Raw genomic sequence first — 22,917 nt, forward strand, 5'->3', positions numbered from 1 at the left:
TTCTGGAGTTGAACAAAGGTAACTACATAGGTATGAGGGCAGATTTGGCCCCAGTGGACTGGGCAGGAAGACTACAAGGTTGGACAGTTGATGAACAGTGGCAGATATTTAAGGAGATATTCATTTGCTCCCAAGTAAAATATATCCCAAAGAGAAAGAAAGATGGTAAGAGGGGGAAAAAGCATCCATGGCTAAGCAAGGAAGTTAAAGATAACTTAAAGGCAAAAACTAAGGCATACCAAATTGCAACGGTCAGTGGCAGGCTGGAAGATTGGGAAACTTTTAAAGATCAACAAAGGGTTACTAAAACAATAATAAAAAGGGCAAAAGCAAATTATGAAAGAAAATAAGTGCAAAATGTAAAAACTGATAGCAAAAGCTTCTACAAGTATATAAAAGGAAAAAGAGTGGCTAAAGTGAACGTTGGTCCCTTAGAGGACAAGACTGGGGAGTTAATATTGGGGAACACAGAAATGGCAGAGACGCTTAATCAATATTTTGCCTCAGTCTTCACAGTGGAGGACACCAGTATCACCCCAATAGTAACAGGTAGTGCAGAGGGTATAGAGAAGGAGGAACTTAGAACAATCACCATCACTAGAGAAAAAGTACTGAGCAAACTATTGGGATTAAAGGGTGACAAGTCCCCAGGACCTGATGGCCTACATCCCAGGGTGTTAAAGGAAGTGGCAGTGGAGATAGTGGATGCATTGGCTATAATATTCCAAAATTCCCTAGATTCTGGAAAGGTTCCAGTGGATTGGAAAAATGCTAATATAACGCCCTTAATCAAAAAGGGGGGGGGAGGCAGAAAGCAAGAAACAATAGACCAGTTAGCTTAACGTCTGTCATTGGGAAATTGTTGGAATCCATTATTAAGGTAGTAATGGGGCATTTGGAAAGTCAAAATGCAATCCATCAGAGTCAGCATGGTTTTATGAAGAGTAAATCGTGTTTGACTAATTTGCTAGAGTTCTTTGAAGATGTGACAAGCAAAGTGGATAATGGGGCTCCTGTAGATGTAGTATATCTGGACTTCTAGATGGCCTTTGATAAGGTGCTGCACAAAAGATTAATACACAAGATAAGATCACACAGCGTTAAGGGTAATATATTAGCTTAGGTAGAGGATTGGCTAACCAACAGAAAGCAGAGAGTTGGGATAAATGGGTCTTTATCTGGATGGCAAGCTGTAACTAGTGGAGTGCCACAGGGTTCTTCGGTCCTTGGGCCCCAACTACTTATAATCTATATTAATGACTTGGATTCAGGGATAGAAGGTACTACAGCTAAATTTGCAGATGACAACAAAATAGGCAGGAACCTAAGTTGCAAGGGAGAAATAAGAAATTTACAAATGGATATGGACAGGTTAGGTGAATGGGGCAAAATTTGGCAGATGGAGTTTAACGTGGATAAGTGTGAGGTTATCCATTTTGGTCAGAAGAATAAAAATTATTTAAATGGAAAGAAACTTCAGAACGCTTCAGTGCAGAGGGATCTGGGTGTCCTCATGCATGAATCACTGAAAGCTAGTATGCAGCTACAGCAGGTAATAAGGAAGGCAAATGGAATTTTGGCATTTGTTGCTAAAGGAATAGAGTATAAAAATAGGGAAGTGTTATTGCAACTGTACAAGGCATTGGTGAGACCGCACCTGGAGTATTGTGCACAGTTTTGGTCCCCTTACTTGAGGAAGGATGCCCTGGAGGCGGTTCAGAGGAGGTTCACTAGATTGATTCCAGAGATGCAGGGCTTGTCTTATAAAAGGAGAGATTGAGCAGTTTAGGCCTATACTCGCTAGAGTTTAGAAGGATGAGAGGAGATCTAATTGAGGTATATAAGGTGCTAAAGGGGATAGACAAAGTAGACACTGAGTGGATGCTTCCCTTTTTTGGGGCATTCTAGAACAAGAGGCCATAGTTTTAGGCTAAGGGGTGGTAGATTTAAATCAGAGATGAGGAGAAATTACTTTTCTCAAAGGGTCGTGAATCTGTGGAATTCACTACCTCAGTGCTGTGGATGCCAGGACGCTGAATACATTTGAGGAGATAGACAGATTTTTAATTAGTAATGGGTTGAAAGGTTATGGGGAGAGGACGGGAAATTAGAGTTGAGGCCAAAATGAGATCAGCCATGATCGTATTGAATGGCAGGACAGGCTCAAGGGGCTGAATTGCCTACTCCTGCTCCTAGTTCTTATGTTCTTAGTATCCCAAACTGTAGCTTAGGTCACAGAATGTCTCTCATGCTATAGCCATTTCCTTTAACCATTTTCTTTACATAACCGAACAAAGCTTAAAAGATCTGACTTCATAAGAGGAGTTGTTAAAAAGCTTGGACATTGTTATTTCCTCCAAAGAGTTTCACAAAAGTTTGGCATTTTAAGGGATTAGAATTGCCCACTCTACAATGTATTAATATTGCAAATAAAAGCTATTCCAGAATTTTTTGATTTAACTGGCTTATGAACAAAACACTGAAATGCTTTAGAAAAATTACAGATATATCCCATTGTAGATGGTGAAAAAGAAAGGACTTGAATTTACATAGCACCTTTCACAATCTTACGACATCCCAAAGTGCTTTATAGTCCAAATACGTTTTAAGGGTAGGTGTTGTTAATGTGAGATATCTCACATCCTACTTTCAAATAGCAATTCTGCTGCTGAAATGAAGAGATAACATCCCTAAAGAGTTGACACTGAATCATAATGCTGGTACCATTACAACTTACACTTATATAGTATCTTTAACATCATAAAGCATTCCAAAGCACTTCACTGCAGTGTTAAACAAAATCTGACACCGATCCACATAAGGACATATTAGGATAGGTGATCAAAAGCTTTGTCAAAGAGGTAAATTTTAAGGAGCATCTTAAAGAGGAGGTAATTTTAAAGAACATTGCAAATCGACAGAGCGTTAATCATATCTGCTCTTACTGTTTGTCATCCCTGATTGCATTTACAGAAGCTATTGCATGTGACTATTTACCCAACAAGCAAGCACATGTGCATACATCTAGAGCAACATTCACACCTCTCCATCAGCCTGCCCTGTGGATGTATTCCTCATCCATGTTGAATTGACACCAGTGACACTGTCATCTAATCAAACCTCCAGGACCGCAGAACATCAACTTCAGATGATTTCATCAGTGGACCAAAAATTCCAAACTGCTGCAAGTTTAACAGATTTGGACTCTTCCTGCTACAGTGCAACTTAATTGTGCATTAGTGTCAGCTCTGGCTCAGCTGATAGCACTCTTACCTGAGTCATAAGGTTCCAGGTTCCAATCGCACTCCAGGACTTGAGCATAAAAATCAAGGCCGATACTCCAGTGCAGTATCAAAGGAGCCCTGCACTGTCAAAGATACCATTTTTTGGATAAGACATTAAACGAGGCCCCATCTGTCCCCTCAAGTCGATGTTAAAGATCCCACTGCACTATTTTGAAGAGGAGCTGGGAATTAACCCCAGGGTCATGCCCAATGTTTATCCCTCAGTCAACACCACAAAAACAGATTATCTGGGTGTTACCACATTACTGTCAGTGGAAGCTTGTTGTATGGGAATTGGCTGCCACATTTCCTTCTTTGCAACAGTGACTACTCTTCAAAAAGTATTTCATTGGTTGCAAAGCTTTTGCGATGTCAGGTGGTCATGAAAGTTGCTATATAAATGCAAGATTTTCAGATTTTCAGAGCTTTGCTTAGTGATTTATTTACTTTATGTTGTATGAAGAATGGGCATTTCTAGTGACAACTGGAATCCAACATTAAAACCTGACCCACAGTAACTCTGATGAACAGTTATTCAGGGCCTGTGAGTGGCCCACAGGTAACGCACAGGAGTTCAAAGGGACACTGAGTTAGGAAGAGGCCTGGAGCTCCGCCCAACGCTGGGGCTGTAAATTGCCCCGGCTCTCGGTCTTGATTGCCCTGCTCCTCAAGACCCCGTTCCCCTTCGCCCTTACCCAGCCGCTGCTCCTTCAGCTCCACTCTCTGTCGGATCCAGTCCTCTGTCACCATCAGCGCCATTCTTTCAAACCAGAGCTCAGTGCGCAGGCGCACTGCCCTGTCACTCACAGCCCGAGGGGGCGGGGCCCGACTGGTCAACTCTGCCCACTGGAAAAAGGGGGAAACACAGAATATTACTGCAGCTGGAGAGAGAGAGAGAACACAGAGATTCTGTGGCTGGAGAGAGAGAGAGAGAGAGGGGGAACACAAGGGATTATTACTGCAGCTGGAGAGAGAGAGGGAACACAGACTATTCCTGCAGCCGGAGAGAGAGAACACAGAGACTCTGGCTGGAGAGAGAGAGAGAGGGAACATAAGGGAGTATCACTGCAGCTGGAGAGAGAGAGAACGCATAATATTACTGCAGCTGGAGAGAGAGAGGGAACAGAGAATATTACTGTAGCTGGAGAGAGAGGGAAGACAGTATTGCTGCAGCTGGAGAGAGAGAGGGAACACAGTATTACTGCAACGAGAGAGAGAGGGAACACAGACTATTACAGCAGCTAGAGAGAGAGAAGACAGAGACTCTGGCTGGAGAGAGAGAGGGAACACAAGGGAGTATTACTGCAGCTGGAGAGACAGAGAACACAAAATTATCGCAGCTGGAGAGACAGAGGAAACACAGACTATTACTGCAGCTGGAGAGAGAGGAAACAGAGAATATTACTATAGCTGGAGAGAGAGGGAAGGCAGTATTGCTGCTGCTGGAGAGAGGGAACACAGAGACTATTACTGTAGCTGGAGAGAGAGAATGAACACAGAGAATATTACTGTAGCTGGAGAGGGAAGGAACACATTATTACTGCAGCTGGAGAGAGTGGGAGAACAGAGATACTATTACTGTAGCTGGAGAGAGAGGGAACACATTATTACTGCAGCTGGGGAGAGAGGGGGAAACACAAAGTATTATTGCAGCTGGAGAGAGAAGGAACACAGATTATTACTGCAGCAGGAAAGAGAGAGGGAACACAGAGACTGTTACTGCAGATGGAGAGGGAGAGGAAACACACAGAGTGTTTCTGCAGCTGAAGGAGAGGGAACACAGACAATTACTTCAGGTGGGGAGAGATAGAGAGAAAGAGGTTGAAGGTAGATATTTTCAAAAGAAAACTTAAAGAGTCCATGACTGAAAAAGGAATAGGAAGATATGCAGAAATGTGAGATACTGTCGATAGAAGGGAAGGGGAGACTTGTAGGCTTTATCACCTGCACAGATTAATTGAACTGAATGGTCTCTTTCTCTGCTACATATTCTATGTAAACAGCAATACTCCAGATGGAACAAGCTATGGTTAAAGAGAGAGAGAGAAGAAGAAATGCAATAATGCAGCTGGAAAGAGAGTGAGAGAAAAAACAGAGAACAAAGAGAAGTTTCTTTGTAATCTTATATACCTCAAATTGAGCGCTCTAACCTTCTAAATTCAAAGGAATACAAACCAAGATTATGCAACTTGTCCTCTTACTTTAACCCTTTAAGTCCTAGTTACAACAATGACCATGTGTATTTATATAGCAGCTATAACAAAAGTGTAATCAGACATAATATACAAAGACCCAAAGGAGATATTAGGTCAGGTGACTAGAAGCTGTGTCAAATAGGTAGGGTTAAGGGGGGGGGGGGGAGAGAATTAGAGTTTCAAGGAGAATTAGGAAACTAATTCCAGAACTTAGGGTTTAGAGCAATGAAAAAATCGTCTCCAATGGTGGGCTGAAGGGAGAGAGTTATGCACAAAAGTGGGAAGAATGCTGAAATCTTGAAGGGTTGTCAGTGATAGAGAGGGATGATGACATGAAAGAATTTGAACATGAGGATAAGAATTTTAAATCGAGACATTTCAGCAAGTACAAAGTTAGTGAGTAAACATTGGTGTGAATCAAGGTACAGGTAGGAAAGTTTTCAATGAGCTTAAGTTTACGAAGGATAGAAGATGGTAGGTTGGCCAGGAGAGCATTGGACTAGTTGAGTCTAGAGGTAACAAACACGTAGCTGAGGTTTTCAGCAGCAGAGAGTCTGAGGTAGGGGTGCAGGCAAGTGATATCATGAAGGTGAAAATAGAGTCTCTATGACAAAGAGGATATGGGTCAGAAGCTCAGTCCAATGACAAGCAGGGTACTGAGGTTGCAAACAACCTGTGTTCAACCTGAGATAGTGGCTGCGAGGTAGATGAAGTTAATGGCAAGGGAACACAATACAGTGAGGGCCAAAGATAATGGTTTTTGTCTTCCCAGTGTTTAATTGAAGAAAATTACCATTCTGGTGAATCTGTGCTGTGCCCCCATCAAAGCCAATATAACCTTTCTGAGGTCTGGTACTGGGAGTTGATTGTGTTAATGAACTATGCCCAAGCGAGGAGACAACTCCTTCAGGAGAGGTTAACAGAAATTTGGAGAAGGAAAATGAAATTTATGAACTATGATAAAATTGACCTGAAGGGAAGGGAAAAGGAATCAGCAGTAGTTAGCTGCCAATCTTGACAACCTCAAACACTCCAAGACCAATTGCATTATGCCATACAAGTTGTCAATTTTTGATCTTATTTTCCAGCAAAAGTTATAGTTGCAGCAACCGCAATGATGGCTTTGATGCATCACCTGTTATGAAACCACACTTTCCAGTTAAATCACGTGAATAGTTCGACAAAATTCTTGGCACTAAAACCTAAATGATAATGTCGATCAACGAATGATCAGCCTCATTGGCACTTATAAAGTGTCCCAACTTAAATAGAGGTCCAGGAGGGGACAATGAGAGTCCAAAAAGTAAATGCAAAATAACTTTAGAAAGAAAGATTCTGCGTTATGCTTTTTGCACCTTGTCGGTGTGTCAAGCGCAGAACTTGCGTGTGCCAGAATTAATTCGTTTCATTTGCTATTCCTCAGTAGTTTACTTCGATAGAAAGTCAGTTGTAAACTACAAAATGCAGTGCCGATTGCTTCCTATTTTGTACCAGTGTCACAGTCATCAAAGTACTTACGTGGCTCTCAATGTCGATCACTAGCCCCAAGAAAGCTCCATTCGTCCTTGGGTCTGGACGGAGTCGAAGTTTGTTCAGTTGGCATCAGTTTGTTCTTGTTGACGGTTGGGATAAGGCGCTGAAAGAGCCGGCGAGAAGCGGGAAACAGACTGCCACGAACCGAAGATCTGACAGGGAATTCGTGCGAACTATGTGAGAACCACCTTAGACAGGTGCCAATGAACTATTCAGCGAGGGCTCAATAAAAGTACCCAACTACTGCAAGGATTTTACATTTTTGGGTCATCTCACAAATTTTCTCAGGGTCTCTAATAGTGTATGGAGAGATTGTTCAAATTTATGGAATGCATTTGGTTACCAGCGATTAAAGATTTAATTTGGGGGGCGGGGGAATTCGTCTTCCACGACCTCGGGACATACGAAAGCGTTTTACAGCCAATTAAGTGTTTTTGAAGACACCGCTATATAATATAGGTAACACAGCAGCCTACTTGTGTACAGTAAGCTTGCACACCTCGAGTTCATGAAAAATACTATATAAAAGGCAAGTTCTCTTTCAATATTCACCAACGCAACGTGGGCAACGCTGCAGATAATTTAATAGCATTTCACATTTCCCTGGGCCAGTGTTATTACAAGTGGTTCGTGTTCAAGTAATGGATCGATCCCCAGATATTGCTTAAACTTGGCACCTGATTAATGCATCAAGGACAATACATCCTTGGCTCAACCAACCCAGGCTGGAAGACAGAAAGCATTCATTTCAGATTTTATCAGGCGTTGCGTTACCCAACTTTTTATTTTCGAATCAACTCCCCAGATTGAAAAGTTGCATTTCAATGAATGGGAAGGGCAATTCAAAATGATGAAGGTTAAAAAGAAATAAGAGTGTTCTTCATTTCAATCACGGCAAGTCTCAAATTATGAAGACGAATAAATACCCTCCTCTTGCAGAAAACAAAAGTCAAGAATTGAGTGTATCAACTGATTAATAGGTTGCCACTTTGTTTTCCATTACCATTATAATTATTCTCTTTTGGTCAGATATATTCTCTCACAATGGTAATACTTGAACTAGCAGTTGAAGACCCTGAGAGTGATAGCTATAGGCCTCTCACTGTCTACCATGCCTCAGTGGTAGCACTCACTACTGAGTCAAAAGCTCATGAGTTTAATCCCCACTCCAAAGACTTGAGCACATAATAAGGCTGACACTTTGATGCAGTACTGGGGGAGTGCTGTGCCACAAGAGGGGCTATTTTGTTTCCAGAAAGACATGAAAGCAAGGTCCTGCCAATCTCCTCAGGTGGACAGGAAAGATATGATTGCCTAATTTGACGAAGAGGGAGTTTTCCTGGTACAAAAACAGAATTACCTGGAAAAACTCAGCAGGTCTGGCAGCATCGGCGGAGAAGAAAAGTGTTGACGTTTCGAGTCCTCAGTGTTCTGTTGAAGGGTCATGAGGACTCGAAACGTCAACTCTTTTCTTCTCCGCTGATGCTGCCAGACCTGCTGAGTTTTTCCAGGTAATTCTGTTTTTGTTTTGGATTTCCAGCATCCGCAGTTTTTTGTTTTTATCTTTGAGTTCTCCTGGTATCCTAGCCAATATTGATCCTTCAACCAACATCACAAAAAACAGGTACTATGATCCTTCATCTTACTGCTGTTTGCAGGAATTTGCTGTGGGCAAATTATCTGTTGCAATATAGAAAATGAGGCAATGGCAACACTTTCAAAGAGCTCAAATGACTAAGTTGCTTTGGAATGTTTTGTGGTCATAAAAGGTGATGTATAATTGCAAGTCTTTTGTTGTTTATTGGTGTTTTATGTTTTCTTTCCTGTTTCTGTCTAGATTCCTGGTAAAATGTGCTAGTACCTACTACTGTCTACATAAATGAGGTGGAATTTGATCTTAAAGTTTAAATGTGAGTCATGGAGGTTCTATGATATTCCCACAAAGATAACTATCTTGAAGAATCTTATCTAAGTAACACTGGCAAGCAACAAATGTGGTCTCTTGTCCAAACACCGCATTAATTACAGGGCACAATTTCTTATAAATATGATCAACAAGTATTGTCAACTTTAAGATAGCCATAATTCTTAGGTGCGATATTTAATTGTGCATTTTCTGTATGACAGTGCAAAATCTTATTCCCCTGCCCATTGAGTCATCCTGCGTCATCTTATTTCCTCCTTGCTGCTTACAGTAATTACTTATAAGTTCCAGGATGTGTACTGGAGGGACTAAAATACATTGAAAACCGCAGGAGGTACACCCAGAAACCATCACTGTAACTGACTTTCAATGAAATGTCATCATCTTGAAATGTTAACGCTGTTTCTCTCTCCTCCACAGATGCTGCCAAATCTGCTGAATGTTTCCAGCATTTTCTGTTTTACTTTAAAATTTCTAGCATCTGTAGTATTCTGTTTTTGTGAATCATGAGCAATGGTATTCATCTTGATCTAATTTGCATTAGATATGAAGATAATAGTACCTATATATTCTCTTTAATGAAGTAAAACATCTCACAGTAATTATCAAACAACATTTGACATCAAGCATTAGGACAGCTGACCAAAAGCTTGCACCAAGAGGTAGGTTTTAAGGAAACCCTCAAATGTGGAACAAGAGATAGAGAGACAGAGAGGTTTAGCAAAGTAATTCCAGCGTTTAGGGTTTAGGCAGCTAAAAGCTCAATATTGGGATGAGCAAGGGGCCAGCATTGGAAGAGTGCAGAAATTTCAGAGAGTTGTAGGGCATGAGGAGGTTACAGAGAGAGTGGAAGGTCAAACCATAGATGACTTTGGAAACACAAATGAGAATTTTAAAATTTCAGCATTGCAGGATCAGGAATGAGCATAGATCATAAGCACAAAGGTGACCTCAGAGTTATAGTCTGGGACTCAGTAGTACCTAACACAAGAAGGCAGTTGGACTAAATTCAATGAAATTAGGGAACAACTAAAACAAATAAATGAAGGAGGTTGTTCAACAAAACTTCAATAGAATTGACCTTACAGGTATATAATATTGTTGTTCTTCTTCAATTCTCTGTCCAGAGGCAAGTTTGACCCACATCACTGCAATATCCACTATTAGCTACAGCAAGGAGGCAGGTCCCATAACCAGCCAGAATGGGGATTGAACACCATGCTGTTGGCACCAATGCTCACTGATACTCAGTTTGGTTCCACCAGGGTCACTCAGTTTCTGACCTCATTATAGCCGTGGTTCAAACATGGACAAAGGAGCTGAACTCCAGAAATCAGGTGCGGGTGATTGCCCTTGACATCAAGGCAGCACTTGACCAAGTGTGCCATGAAGGAGCCCTAGCAAAACTGGAGTCAATGGGAATCAGGTGGAAAATTCTCCGCTAGTTGGAGTCATACCTAGCACAAAGGAAGATAGTTGTGGTTGTTAGAGGTCAATCATCTCAGACTCTGGACATCACTGCAGGGATTCCTCAGGGTAGTGTCGTAGGCCCAACCATCTTCAGCTACTTCATCAATGACCTTCCTTCCATCATAAGGTCAGAAGTAGGGATGTTCGTTGATGATTGTCCAATGTTCAGCACCATTCGTGACTCCTCAGATACTGGAACAGTCCATGTCCAAGTGCAGCAAGATCTGGAAAATATCCAGGCTTGGGCTGACAAGTGGCAAGTAAGTTACCATCATTGAATTCCCCACTATCAACATCCTGGAGGTTAACATTGACCAGAAACTGAACTAGACTAGCTATATAAATATTGTAGCTACAAGAGCAGATCAGAGGCTAGGAATCCCATGGCAAGTAACTCACTTCCTGAGTCCCCAAAGCCTGCCCACCATCTATAAGGTACAGGACAGGAGTGTGATGGAATGCTCTCCACTTGCCTGGATGAGTGCAGCTCCAACAACACTCAAGAAGCTTGACACCTGTCATGACCACAGATCCTATCCCTGAATTACTTATGGACATATTGAGCTTTGAAGTAAGACATGTTTTTTCAAAAAAAGGATATGCACGCAAAAGCTGGCTGAGACTGTAAGGTAACCACTTGCTGGAAAATTCCTGTGTGGATTACTTGACCAAGAGAATGGAATGTCACAGCTAAAAGGTGTGACACAGCCTACTTCGGCAAAGACGCTTCAAAGGAAGAAATACAATACAAATTGAACTGTAATCTCCTGTGGTTGCGGAGATATTGGAAAATGATTACCATCTCAGCCAAAACCATCTGTTTTACTTATATCCCAGACTGTGAACATGAACTGAATTGAAAAGAAAACAGATCTGGTTGAAAGACATGTCTGTTTTTCACTTTCAAGAATACACAAGGAAAGGGTTTAAAAAAGCCAATTACAATCCTGATTCTATTTGCCAGTCTGGTGTTTTGTTCATGTGTGTCTGTGTGTGTGTGTGTGTGTGCGTGGGCATCCCTGCACTTACAGGTAAAAGGACTCTCTCTCTCTCTGATTGCTGTAAGCAAGTCACAAGTCAGCAAAGCCACAGTCGAAAAGGAAATAGGTCAACTCCTTTTAGCTAACCTGCAAAACCAAGAATCTCCAAACCAACTGCTGAACTGCCAAAGTCAGCGCCACCAGAATCACCCCAACTTAATGGCCACAATGTTTCACAGACAAGCCAAAGGACTGATTCATATATCTTTTTAATTTTTATTTTTGGACTCAATTTCTCATTTCTACTCTGTGTGTATGTGTGTTGCATTTTTATTATTTTTTTCTCATGTTTAGTAACTAATAAACTTACTCTTTCTTTGACTCAAGGCAGCCTGGTTAAGTTGGCTCCTTTTAAACCATAAATACATTTGGACTGGGAAAAGGTATCCACAAAGGAATGGATCAATTTTAAATTAACCTTGTTGCAACCAACTGTGGCTGTTGAATAAAGAAGGGGAGCCAATTCATCCTTCCTCACCTGGAAGCATAACAAGTTGGGGTACCTCTTATGGTTCATAACAAATTGGAGGAACATCACACGAGGACCGGTCATAACACACCATTCGGGACAAAGCAGCCTGCTTGATTGGCATTCCATCCGAAACATTCACTTCCTCCACCACTGATACACAGTGGCAGCAGTGCATACCATCTACAAGATGCACAGCAGGAATTCACCAAGGCTCCTTAGACAGCACTTTGCAAACCCACAACTGCTACTATCTAGAAGACAAGAGCAGCAGATACAGGGGTACACCACCACCTGGAAGTTCCCCTCCAAGCCACTCACCTTCCTGACTTGGAAATAAAGCACTGTTACTTCACTGTCACTGGGTCAAAATCCTGGAGCTCCCTCCCTAACAGCGCTGTGGGTGTACCTACACCACATAGACCGCAGCGATTCGAGAAGGTGGCTCACAACCACCTTCTCAAGGGCAATTAGGAAAGGGCAATAAATGCTGGGCCATCCAGCGACACCCATATCCCATGAAAGAATTTTTTAAAAAAATCTGACTAAACCAGCCATCCCAAAGAGTCCAAGTTGCTGTGCAGCATAGCCTTTTACATGCATGTTGGAGCCATGGTAGAGACTCCAATTTTTTTCCATCACATGGCTGACCAGAAATCTTTCCCACTCTTGCTACCTGTCATTGGTGTGTGTTGGAAGGACTTACAAGTTATTATTCAACCTGCTTGGCCACAAAGTCCTGGAGTGGGACTTGAAGCCAGAGCCCTTGGCTCAGGCACAGGAATGCTACCCATTGCACTGCAAGATCTCCATAAGATTGTTTGGGGATAGAAAAATTTAATCCACCATACTACTTTAAATTAAACAGCAGGAATAAAATTGGTTCATTAGTTAAAGGTAAATTTAGGACTGATATCAGGACATTTCTTCTTCTCACAAAGAATGGGGGCAAAAGTCCTTAAGTGACTTAAGAATAAAAGTGCTCACTACAATGAGGATGTCTCTGAATTAACATCCTCCAATCCATAATTATCACTGCACACTTAATCAGTTAGAAATGCACTGTTGACACTGCATTTTATCCCAGGTGAATTTAATATAGGTGTGTTTAACATAAAATATAGTTTTCAGAGACATCATGCAACTGCTTATGTATATGTAAATTGGTAATTGGGCCTGTTTATGCCACACAATGTTAAATGCAGCAACTGTAAACCACACATTTGTTGTCTAATTTTTCATAGCCTAGTTAGCCTAGTTATTCAGTGCCCACTCCCAAAACAGAACTGTCTAGCTCCAAACCAGACAGGAGACTTCAGTTTAAGCTTCTGTGGGAAACCACCTACTTAATCTTGCAGAATTATAAAATCAGCAGAAAGATCCATGTTATAAAAGCACATGCACATTAGCTGCCCCTAATTGTAAATTTCCTGTTGATAGAACTCAATTCCTTTCAGTGTTAGCTGTTACTAGTTGTAGTACATTGATCTCTGAGTTAAAGGGTGTAGGTTGAAGCCCCAACCCAGTGACTAGAGCACAAAATCTAGGCTGAAGCTACATTACTGAGGTAGAGCTACACTGTTGGAGGTGCCGTCTTTTGAACTAGATGTTAAACCTAAGCTCCATCTGCCTCTCAGGTGGTCATTAAAGGTTCTTGGCACTATTTAGAGAAAAGCAGGGGCATTCCTCCCAATGTCCTGGTCAACATTTATCCCTCAGCCAAACATTGCAAAAACAGCTTTTTGTGGTATTGTAGTGCTTGCAAATAGGCTGCAGCCTTCCCTCATTGCAATAGTGATTACACTTCAAAACTACTTCATTGAATGTGAGGCACTTTGGGACTGCCTGGGATTGTGCAAGGTGCTATATAAATGCAAGTGTTTTCCTTTCCTACTAATGTCATATTTGTTCAGCTTACACCATGGAATGGTTGCAGGAAGCATGTACAAGATTATGCACAAGTGAAATTTTAGGAGAGGTGCATTCAAAAGATTATAATTCCAGTTGTGGATCCTCCCCAAGATAGAGAAATGATGTAAAGCAGCCAGCAATATAGAAAGTGATTGGGATAAATGGTGAGCCCAATGGTAAGTGGGTAGCTGTGGGAACTATTAACTAGAGGCACCCTTCTTTAGCAACTGCTACTTGACCTGGTACAAAATGGGTGCAAAATTCCATGCTGCAAAATACATTCAAAAAGAAAGTCTTTATATTTATATATCTCCTTTCACAACCACCGGGTGTTCAACAGTCCTTTGCATTATTTAAATACTTTTAAAATGCAGTCACTGTTGTAATGTAGAAAATGCAGTAGCCAATTTGCAAACAGGGAGATTCCAAAGACAACAATTGGATAAATGGCCAGATCATCTGATTTTGGTATTGGTTGAGAGACAACACCATAATATCAGGTGGGTAATATCAGGTACCAGAACCATTCACAATAGCTGGGAAGGTCTCTGCTGAGTGATACTGCCTCAAAGACCAACAGAGGAGAGGTATGCTTACCTCACTAGCAGATAGGGAAAATTGACTTTTTTTTTACAAATTTGGGGGTTATTGATTTGGAATGGTGTTGATTGTTTTAGAATGTTGTGGATTGTTTCAGCTGCTGTGGTGGAATTTGTCAGAGCTGTCAAAATGTGAGCAGAGTTTTCAAAGCAGGTTTTTGGATGTGGATGAATCTTCCTCAATGAGATGGAAGCTCTTAATTAAAGGATTTACTCTTTCAGCTTTGTAGTTACAGAGCATCAACCAGGCAGGGAAAAGACGCAAGGAACAGCTGCATAATTGTTATAATGTTGAGTTAACACAGTGTGATGGAGATATGCACTCCACTGAGTGTCTTCTTCACTTGTTGCCAATGTTTTTACAACTAAGAAATTTAAAGCATTCAAAGAAAATTTAAAGCATTCAAAGAAAATTAAAATAAACAGATTCTTTACAATGGAGCTATGACTTCCCTCCCAGCTTGCTTGCAGAAGTATCCCAGAGATTAATAATTAATTATCAGAGACTCCACAAGAATTATGATTGGAAACCCCACAATGACGTCAGCAGTTTTTGTGTAGTGGTGGGGAGAAGGACAATACTACACCTAAATTCAATCCTGTCCTCACCTACTATTCATTTCTCCAACATTATCTCTGAAATAGGCATCAGCCAACAGAACCTGAAGTAATTCTCCTCTCCATAATTCAGACACAATAAAAGCCAACTGTAGTTTCCCCAGCTCCTCCAAACTGAGGTCAGCTATTCAGTTATGATCAGGAATTAAGTTCGGGCCTTCCTGATTCATTTGGCACTATGAATTCACTGAATAACCTCCATTTATAATTGGAGAAACTGTGCTTTACCTTTTAATAGTAATTTGAAATACAACAGTAATTTTGTAACAAAGAAATGTTAACACACCTGAAGGCTTTGTGTGTAAATATACTGAACTCAAAGGGTTAGAAACAAGCCCAGATTCAATGCATTATCAATGTTGTTGGCTGGCTTCAGCTGGGGCAGGTGCCGGGATGCTGAAATAGATGCCTCTGGGCTAAGGAGGGTCAAGCCAGCATTTCTGCTGTTGATTATTATCCTATGACACCTATTGGTCTGCACTGTTCCAAATGTATCACATGATAGTGATCAGGCGAGGATAGGCTGTGAAACCTTTGTGGTTGAATAGCTTGTGACACTCATCTCTTTGTCATCATTACACTAAGAAAATATTTCATCACTGGAGAGGTACACCTTTGCACCTAGTTCTATATAAAGGCACTCAAGATTAAATATTATAAGCTTTAGACTTGATCCATCATTTCCCGGTGTAAAATGGAGCCAGACAACAGTACAAATTTAATAAATAAGGGGCAGGGTAACGACTGAGATGTCACTGCTCTAAAATGGATAAAATGTTTCGGAACTGTAAAAGCACTTTAAAAATAATTATCTTAATAAAGACTGGCAACCCAGAAGCTCACAGCTACATTTGCAGACTGAAATGAAATTACTTGTAGTTCTTCCATTTAGTATACTGTATCTGCTGCTCACAATGCAGTCTTCCGGACTTTGGGGAGAGCAAATGCAGGTTGGACAATTGCTTTGCGGAATACCTTGGTTCAGTCTGCAAGCATGAGCCTGAGTTTCTGATCACTTGTCATTTTTATTCTACACCCCACTCACGCTCTGGTCTTAGGCTTCTACACTGTTCCAAAGAAAAGCACCCATATTCCACTTAGGCCCTTTACTACCTTCTGGACTCAATACCGAATTGAATAATTTCAGATCATAACCACTGCTCCTACTTCTTTGGACAGAAGCTGTCGATTTTGCTATTGGAATTTACCTCCTCTGTTTCTTCATTTGCCCCATTACCATCCGTTTTTGCCTTACACCATCATCATCAACAACAACAGCTTATATTTATATAAATCCCCCGGGCCTGACATGATATTCCCTCGGACCTTGAGGGAGACTAGTGTAGAAATTGCAGGGGCCCTGGCAGAAATATTTAAAATGTCCTTAGCCACGGGTGAGGTGTGGGAGGATTGGAGGGTAGTTTATGTTGTTCTGTTGTTTAAAAAAGGCTCCAAAAGTAAACCAGGTAATTACAGGCCAGTGAGCCTGACGTCAGTAGTAGGTAAATTATTGGAAGGTGTTCTGAGAGAGTGGATGTATAATTATTTGGACAGCCAAGGGCTGGTTAAGGATAGTCAGCATGGCTTTGTGCATGATGGGTTGTGTTTAATGAAACTTGTAGAGTTTTTCGAGGAGGTTACCAAGAAAGTAGATGAAGGAAAGGCTGTGGATGTTGTCTACATGGACTTTAGTAAGGCCTTTAACAAGGTCCCACATGGGAAGTTAGTTCAGAAGGTTCGGACACTTGATATCCATGGAGAGGTTGTAAACTGGATTCGAAATTGGCTGTGTGGGAGAAGACAGAGGGTGGTAATGGATGATTGCTTCTCAGACTGGAGGTCTGTGACTAGTGGTGTGCCTCAGGGATCTCTGCTGGGACCATTGTTGTTTGTTGTCTATATCAATGATTTGGATGATAATGTGGTGAATTGGATCAGCAAGTTTGCTGGTGACACTAAGATTGGAGGCGTTGTGGACAGTGAGGAAGGCTTTCAAAGCTAGCAGAGAGATCTGGACCAACTGGAAAAATGGGCCAGAAAATGGCAGATGGAATTTAATGCGGAAAAGTGTGAGGTGTTACATTTTGGAAGGTCAAACCAAGGTAGGACATACACAGTAAATGGTAGGGCACTGAGTGCGGAGAAACAAAGGGATCTGGGAGTTCAGATATATAGTTCCTTGAAAGTGGCATCACAGGTAGACAAGGTTGTAAAGGCATACTGGCCTTCATAAATCAAGGTCTCGAGTATAGGAGTTGGGATGTTATGGTGAGGTTGTATAAGACATTGGTGAGGCCAACTTTGGAGTATTGTGTGCAGTTCTGGTCGCTTAACTACAGGAAGGATATCAGTAAGATTGAGAGAGTGCAGAGAAGATTTACTAGGATGTTGCCGGGTCTTAAGGAGTTGAGTTACAGGGAAAGATTAAACAGGTTAGGACTTTATTCCTTGGAGCGTAGAAGAATGAGGGGAGATATGATAGAAGTTTACAAAATTATGAGGGGTATAGACGGAATAAATGTGAATAGGCTTTTTCCACCTAGATTAGGAGAAATAAACATGAGAGGACATGGCTTTAGGGTGAAAGGGGAAAGGTTTAGGGGGAACATTAGGAAGAACTTCTTTACTCAGAGAGTGGTGAGAGTGTGGAACGAGCTACCATCTGACGTGGTAAATGCGGGCTCACTCTTAAGTTTTAAGAATAAATTAGATAGATACATGGATGGGAGAGGTCTGGAGGGTTATGGACTAGGTGCAGGTTAATGGGACTAGCGGAATAATATTTCGGCACAGACTAGAAGGGCCGAATGGCCTGTTTTCTGAGCTATGGTTCTATGGTTCTATGGTTTTATATAGTGCCTCCAATGTAATACATTTTATAATGTTCAAGGGAACGTTATAAAAAAACAAAGTATGACACCCAGCCATATTAAGTCATATGACCGAAAACTTGGTCAGGAGATAGGTTTTAAGGAGAACCTTAAAGAGGGATGGTAAGGTAGAGGTGGAAAGGTATAGGGAGGATATTCCAGAGCCTGGGGGGGGGGCAAGGAAACTAAAAGTGTGACAGCAATGGTGGAGTGATTAAAATTGGGGATGCACTGGAGGACAGAATTAGAGGAGTGCAAATATCTCAGGTGGTTATATGAACATACAAAATAGGAGCAGAAGTAGGCCATTCGGCCCATCAAGCCTGCTCTGTCATTCAATAAGATCATGGATGATCTGTTTGTGTTTTGAATTCCACGGCCGGAGATCACATTACATAGATTTCCATCATTGCTTTTGTTAATCTCTCCTGCTTTCCACCTATCACAGACTTTTGCTTCTGGACATTTTTTCTCTTGCCCCCTTTCCCTGTCTCTGTACTTGGTTAAATCTGTTACATCTCTAACTTTTTCCCTGGTTCTGACAAAAGGTCATCGACATGGAATGTTAACGCTGTTTCTCTCTCTACAGATGCTGCCTGAATTTCTGATTATTTCCAGTATTTTCTGCTTTTTGGTTTACTGTTGATCTTAACTAGAACTGTACCTCTCCAGTGTTTGAAGCTGCTAATGTTATGCTCATGTAAATCACTATTATTATTTCTGCATTATATTCTACATATGTCGTGAATTGTCAGCTTGGCTCTTCCCTGCGGGATATGGGTTATCAACTCAAGCTACACAATAGGATCTGAATAATCTAGGCAAACATTCCAGTGCAGTGCTGAGAAAGAACTACACTGTCAGAAATGTAGAGGGGAATCTTAACTCCCAAAAATTGGTGGTTTGGGAGCAGTTGAGGAGACTGCTTAAAATGTTTAATTTTTCAACTGGAAGTATGAGCTGGTTTTATGGCAACCATTTCTGGATTTAACAGAAGTGCATTTGGATGCCAGCATGGAACTTACTTGCCTTAGTCAAGGTTTTAACTACTGCAGGTGGGTGGCTATTTATTGGTGCTATGAACATCCTTGCATGTTAATAAGGTCTTTGCAAGTTGTTTTTAAGCTGGCTCTAAAATTGGCTTCCGCCATCCTTGGGCTGGCGTAACTGACCAGAGAAACAGAAGCGAGTTTGAGCCACAGATCAGGTGGCTATTTAAACTTATCACGTTCCACCTGAATAAAGGCATATTTATTGCAGCTGGTGCCTCAGTTCTTTCTGGCAGATATTTAGCAGAGAGTCCCTGTGTGGGTGCAGCTTTCTTTCAACTTCAGAGCCTTTCAAAGTGGCGAGATCAGGAGAGGAGGTGAGTTGGATACATTTGCTAACATGTCATAAGAGGAAGATCATCACCATCCAAGAGGTAGGTTAGAGGGAGATGGTGGTGTAGTGGTAATGCCACTAGCGTAGCAATCTGGAGATCTAGACTGTGCCTGGGGTGGGTTCAAATCCCACTGCATCAGCTGGTGGAATTTAAATTCAATTAATAAAATCTGGAATATAAAGCTAATATCAGTAATGATGACCATGAAGCTTTCATTGGTTGTTGTAAAAACCCACCTGCTTCATTAATGCTGCTTAAGGGAAGGAAATCTGTTATCTTTACCTGTTATGGCCTACACATGACTCCAGACCCACAGCAATGTGGTTGACTATTAACTGCTTGACTTCTGAAGGCACTCAGTTCAAGGGCAATTAAGGATGGGAAACAAATGCTGGCCTTGCCAATGACGGCCACACCCCATGAAGGAATAAAGAAAAGAAAATCCACTGCAGGCAATGATGTGCTGTGATGGGATTGGGAGAAAGGTCCTCAGGAGCAGGTCTGAGTTTACAGAGAGATGTTCAGCTTCCTTGACATCATGGAAGAGCAGTGCTTCTGCAAAGTGAGGTTGTCACATCAAGTGGAAGTGGATATCGGAAGTCTCCTACAGGAAGACCTGCTCCATGGTAGCCATGCATTACCAATGGCTGAGAGAGTGACAAGCAACCTCATCCTTTTCACTCTGGATCTTTCCAGGGTGTTGCCAGAGACATATCTAGGATCTCCCTGTTGGTTGCATACAAATACATAAGGGCAGGTCATGGATAACAACAAAAAACTGCGGATGCTGGAAATCCAAAACAAAAACAGAAAAACCTGGAAAAACTCAGCAGGTCTGGCAGCATCGGCGGAGAAGAACAAAGTTGACATTTCGAGTCCTCATGACCCTTCAACAGAACCATCCCCCCACCACCCCCCCCCACCTTAAACCAACTTATATTTCACCCCTCTCCTATTTTTACTTAGTTCTGTTGAAGGGTCATGAGGACTCAAAACATCAACTTTGTTCTTCTCCGCCGATGCTGCCAGACCTGCTGAGTTTTTCCAGGTATTTCTGTTTTTGTTCGGGTCATAGACAGATTATTTTGCCAAGTCTGACAATTTTGTGAATTTCTGGTGTCAGGGGTTGATTTTAATGAGGGTCTTAAAGAGGAAAAGAGAGATAATGGTTGGCGAGGTTTCCGGAGGTAATTCCAGAATTGGGGCTGAGACAGGTACAATAGGTTGCGTTGTTAGGTCCTGCCGGGAGTGCGAACGGAAGAGGCTGGAGAACAAACTTACCAGCACCAGCTGGAATGCCAGTCTCCTTTCACCACTGAGGGAACAGTGTATTTCACCAGAGCAGCAGAGAGGCTGACCCCAAGGTCCATCCAACCCATGAGCTGCAGCAATTAAGATTGTTAAGGAGTCAACTGAAAGCTCATTCAGGCACATATTCTGATTTTGACTGGGAATTATATGCTGCACGTACTGGTGGGGGAAGGCCAGGAGAATGGAGGCAGGAGCCAGTCATAGCTGGCCCAGGGAGTTAGGTGGACCCCATGATAGGATGGATGACACAGAGGGGGACTCAGACATTGGCACAGAGGTGCCATTAGATCAGTGAAGATTGCGGGAAGAGTGAGCAGTAAATGCTCAAGCAGTGCAGAGGGTTGTCACCCTCCTGCCATCATGGGCCCATACGTGAAGGGGGCAAAGGTGCCAAATACAATTGGAGCACCACCTGAGTGCAAGGAAGGCAGCAGTTGGCAATGGGGCACGATATTCAGATTTTGGGTCCAGTGGCAATGAAGAGTATTAGAAACAGTTCAGAGGAGGTTCACTCTACTCATTCCGAGGATGAGGGGCTTTTCTTATGAAGAAAGGTTGGACAAGTTCAGCCTATACCCATTGGAATGTGGAATTCTCTTCCCCAAGTGTTCGCCCTCTATCCTCTGAGGGAACTGCCCACAGCTGCCTCTACATCTGGCACCCCCTCCTGTGCACTATTTCTGTGCTCATCACCTAGGGCCACCCTATCTAGCCATGCAAAAAGATCCACAGAGGTGCTTGTATCTGTGCTGGTGGAGGATGAGCCTGTAAGTGGTGCTTCTTCTGAGTTCTGATGTGGCTGTGTTTGGTCCAGCCATGGTGAGGGGGTTTGCCTAATTGCAGGAGTTAAGCATGAGCTTAGTTTTCAGGATGCTTTCAGATGGTGTGGAGCACAATGGTGCCCATTAACCAATGGAATTCACTAGAAAAATAGGGAGGCCCAATAGATAAATTGGAAAGTGGTAATTAGGCCGTGAGTAGAATTTTAAAAAATACTTAGAGATTCAATGTGATTTATTTCTTCATAAACGTATCCTGGTATGTAAAAGATGATTATAAAAGATAAATACATTAGTATGCCAAGTGTACAGTTACTAATGTGTTTAATAACTTGCTAATTCTTAAAACTTACTAACTCTTTCTACTTACCTCCCACTCGCTGCCTCTCCTGTTCATTGACCTTCCCGCTCGCCCACACACCTGCTTGCCCACACACCCGTTTCCCTGCCTAACTTCCCGCTTATTGCTTCTCTCCTGCTCGCCACCACCTTGCCTGCTCCCCAACTTTCCTGTTCCCGCCTCTCCGACTTGTTACTTCCTCCCCTGAACCCCCCCACCCACTCACCACCTCCCCCCTGCTCACCACCTCTCTCGGACCGGTCCTACTCATCGACCCTCTCGCTCTCTACTTCCCTCCCCGGCTTTTCCGCTTGCAGACCCTCCTGCTCACAGCCTCATTCTAGTTCACAGCCACTACCATTCCCTGACCCTCTTGTTGTTGCCTCTCCTGTTCCCTGATCCTCCTGCTTGCCAACCCTCCTGCTCACCGATCCTCCCATTTGCTGCTTTCCTCCCTGGCTGTCCCACTTGCCACCTCTCTCCTGCTTGCTGCCTCTCCTCCTCATCGACCCTCCCGCTTGCTGCTTCCCTCCCCGATAGTCCTACTTGCTACCCCTCCCCCTCACTCCTTCCCTCCCTGACTGTCCTGCTTGCTGCCTCTCCTGCTCACTCACCCTCATGCTCCCTGGCCCTCCTGCTGACCCACGCTCCCATCTGCCACCTCTCTCCTGCTCGCCGCTTCTCTTCTCTCTGATTCTCCCACTCCCTGGCCATCCTGCTCCCGGACTCTCCTTCTCACTGGCCTTTCTGATCGTTGCCTCTCCCGCTTGCCGCATCTCCTGTTTGACCCCTCCCTTCCAATTGCCGTTTCCTTCCTTCCCTGACCTTCTGTCCCACCAACCCTCCCTCTTACTTGCAACTTCCTGTCCTGAATGGTCACTGTGAGTGGGGACTTGGGAGAGAGGTGGCGCGAGGGAGGAAGTGAACAAGAGGGGCTGTGAGTGTGAGGGTTGGGGAAGGAAGTGGTGAATTGGAGGGTTGGTGAGTGGAAGGGAGGAGGTGAATGGGAAAGAGGTGAGTGGGAGTGAGGTGGCAAGCTGGAGGCTCGGCAGGAGAGCCTCATGAAATACACCACGATGACCGCACACTCTCTTCCAATGTTCAGAAGCAACATGATCAGCTGGTGTGTCTGCAGGAGAGTGAATACCCAGAGGTCTGTCCGAGAGTTCAGTGTCACATTTATCTTCCAG

At 42.7% G+C, this 22,917-nt stretch overlaps 1 protein-coding gene across 2 annotated transcripts in view; it reads right to left on the reverse strand.

Annotated features, from left to right (window-relative positions):
- cep72 (centrosomal protein 72) overlaps positions 1-15,337 on the reverse strand; it is a 170,568-nt gene extending 155,231 nt beyond the window's left edge. The window contains exons 1-2 of one of the 2 annotated variants that reach the window (XM_041184602.1): positions 15,330-15,337; positions 3,980-4,130 (exon numbers count right to left, since the gene is read on the reverse strand). In XM_041184602.1, the coding sequence (XP_041040536.1) occupies positions 3,980-4,043 (64 nt within the window). In that variant the 5' untranslated portion in view covers positions 4,044-4,130; positions 15,330-15,337. Of the gene's footprint in view, positions 1-3,273; positions 3,398-3,979; positions 4,131-15,329 lie in introns of those variants that run through there. The other variant, XM_041184603.1, reaches the window with a different exon arrangement.
- Positions 15,338-22,917: the final 7,580 nt, after the last annotated feature.

This window comes from Carcharodon carcharias, chromosome 3, assembly GCF_017639515.1.
Source record: "Carcharodon carcharias isolate sCarCar2 chromosome 3, sCarCar2.pri, whole genome shotgun sequence".
NCBI classification, from domain to species: domain Eukaryota; kingdom Metazoa; phylum Chordata; class Chondrichthyes; order Lamniformes; family Lamnidae; genus Carcharodon; species Carcharodon carcharias.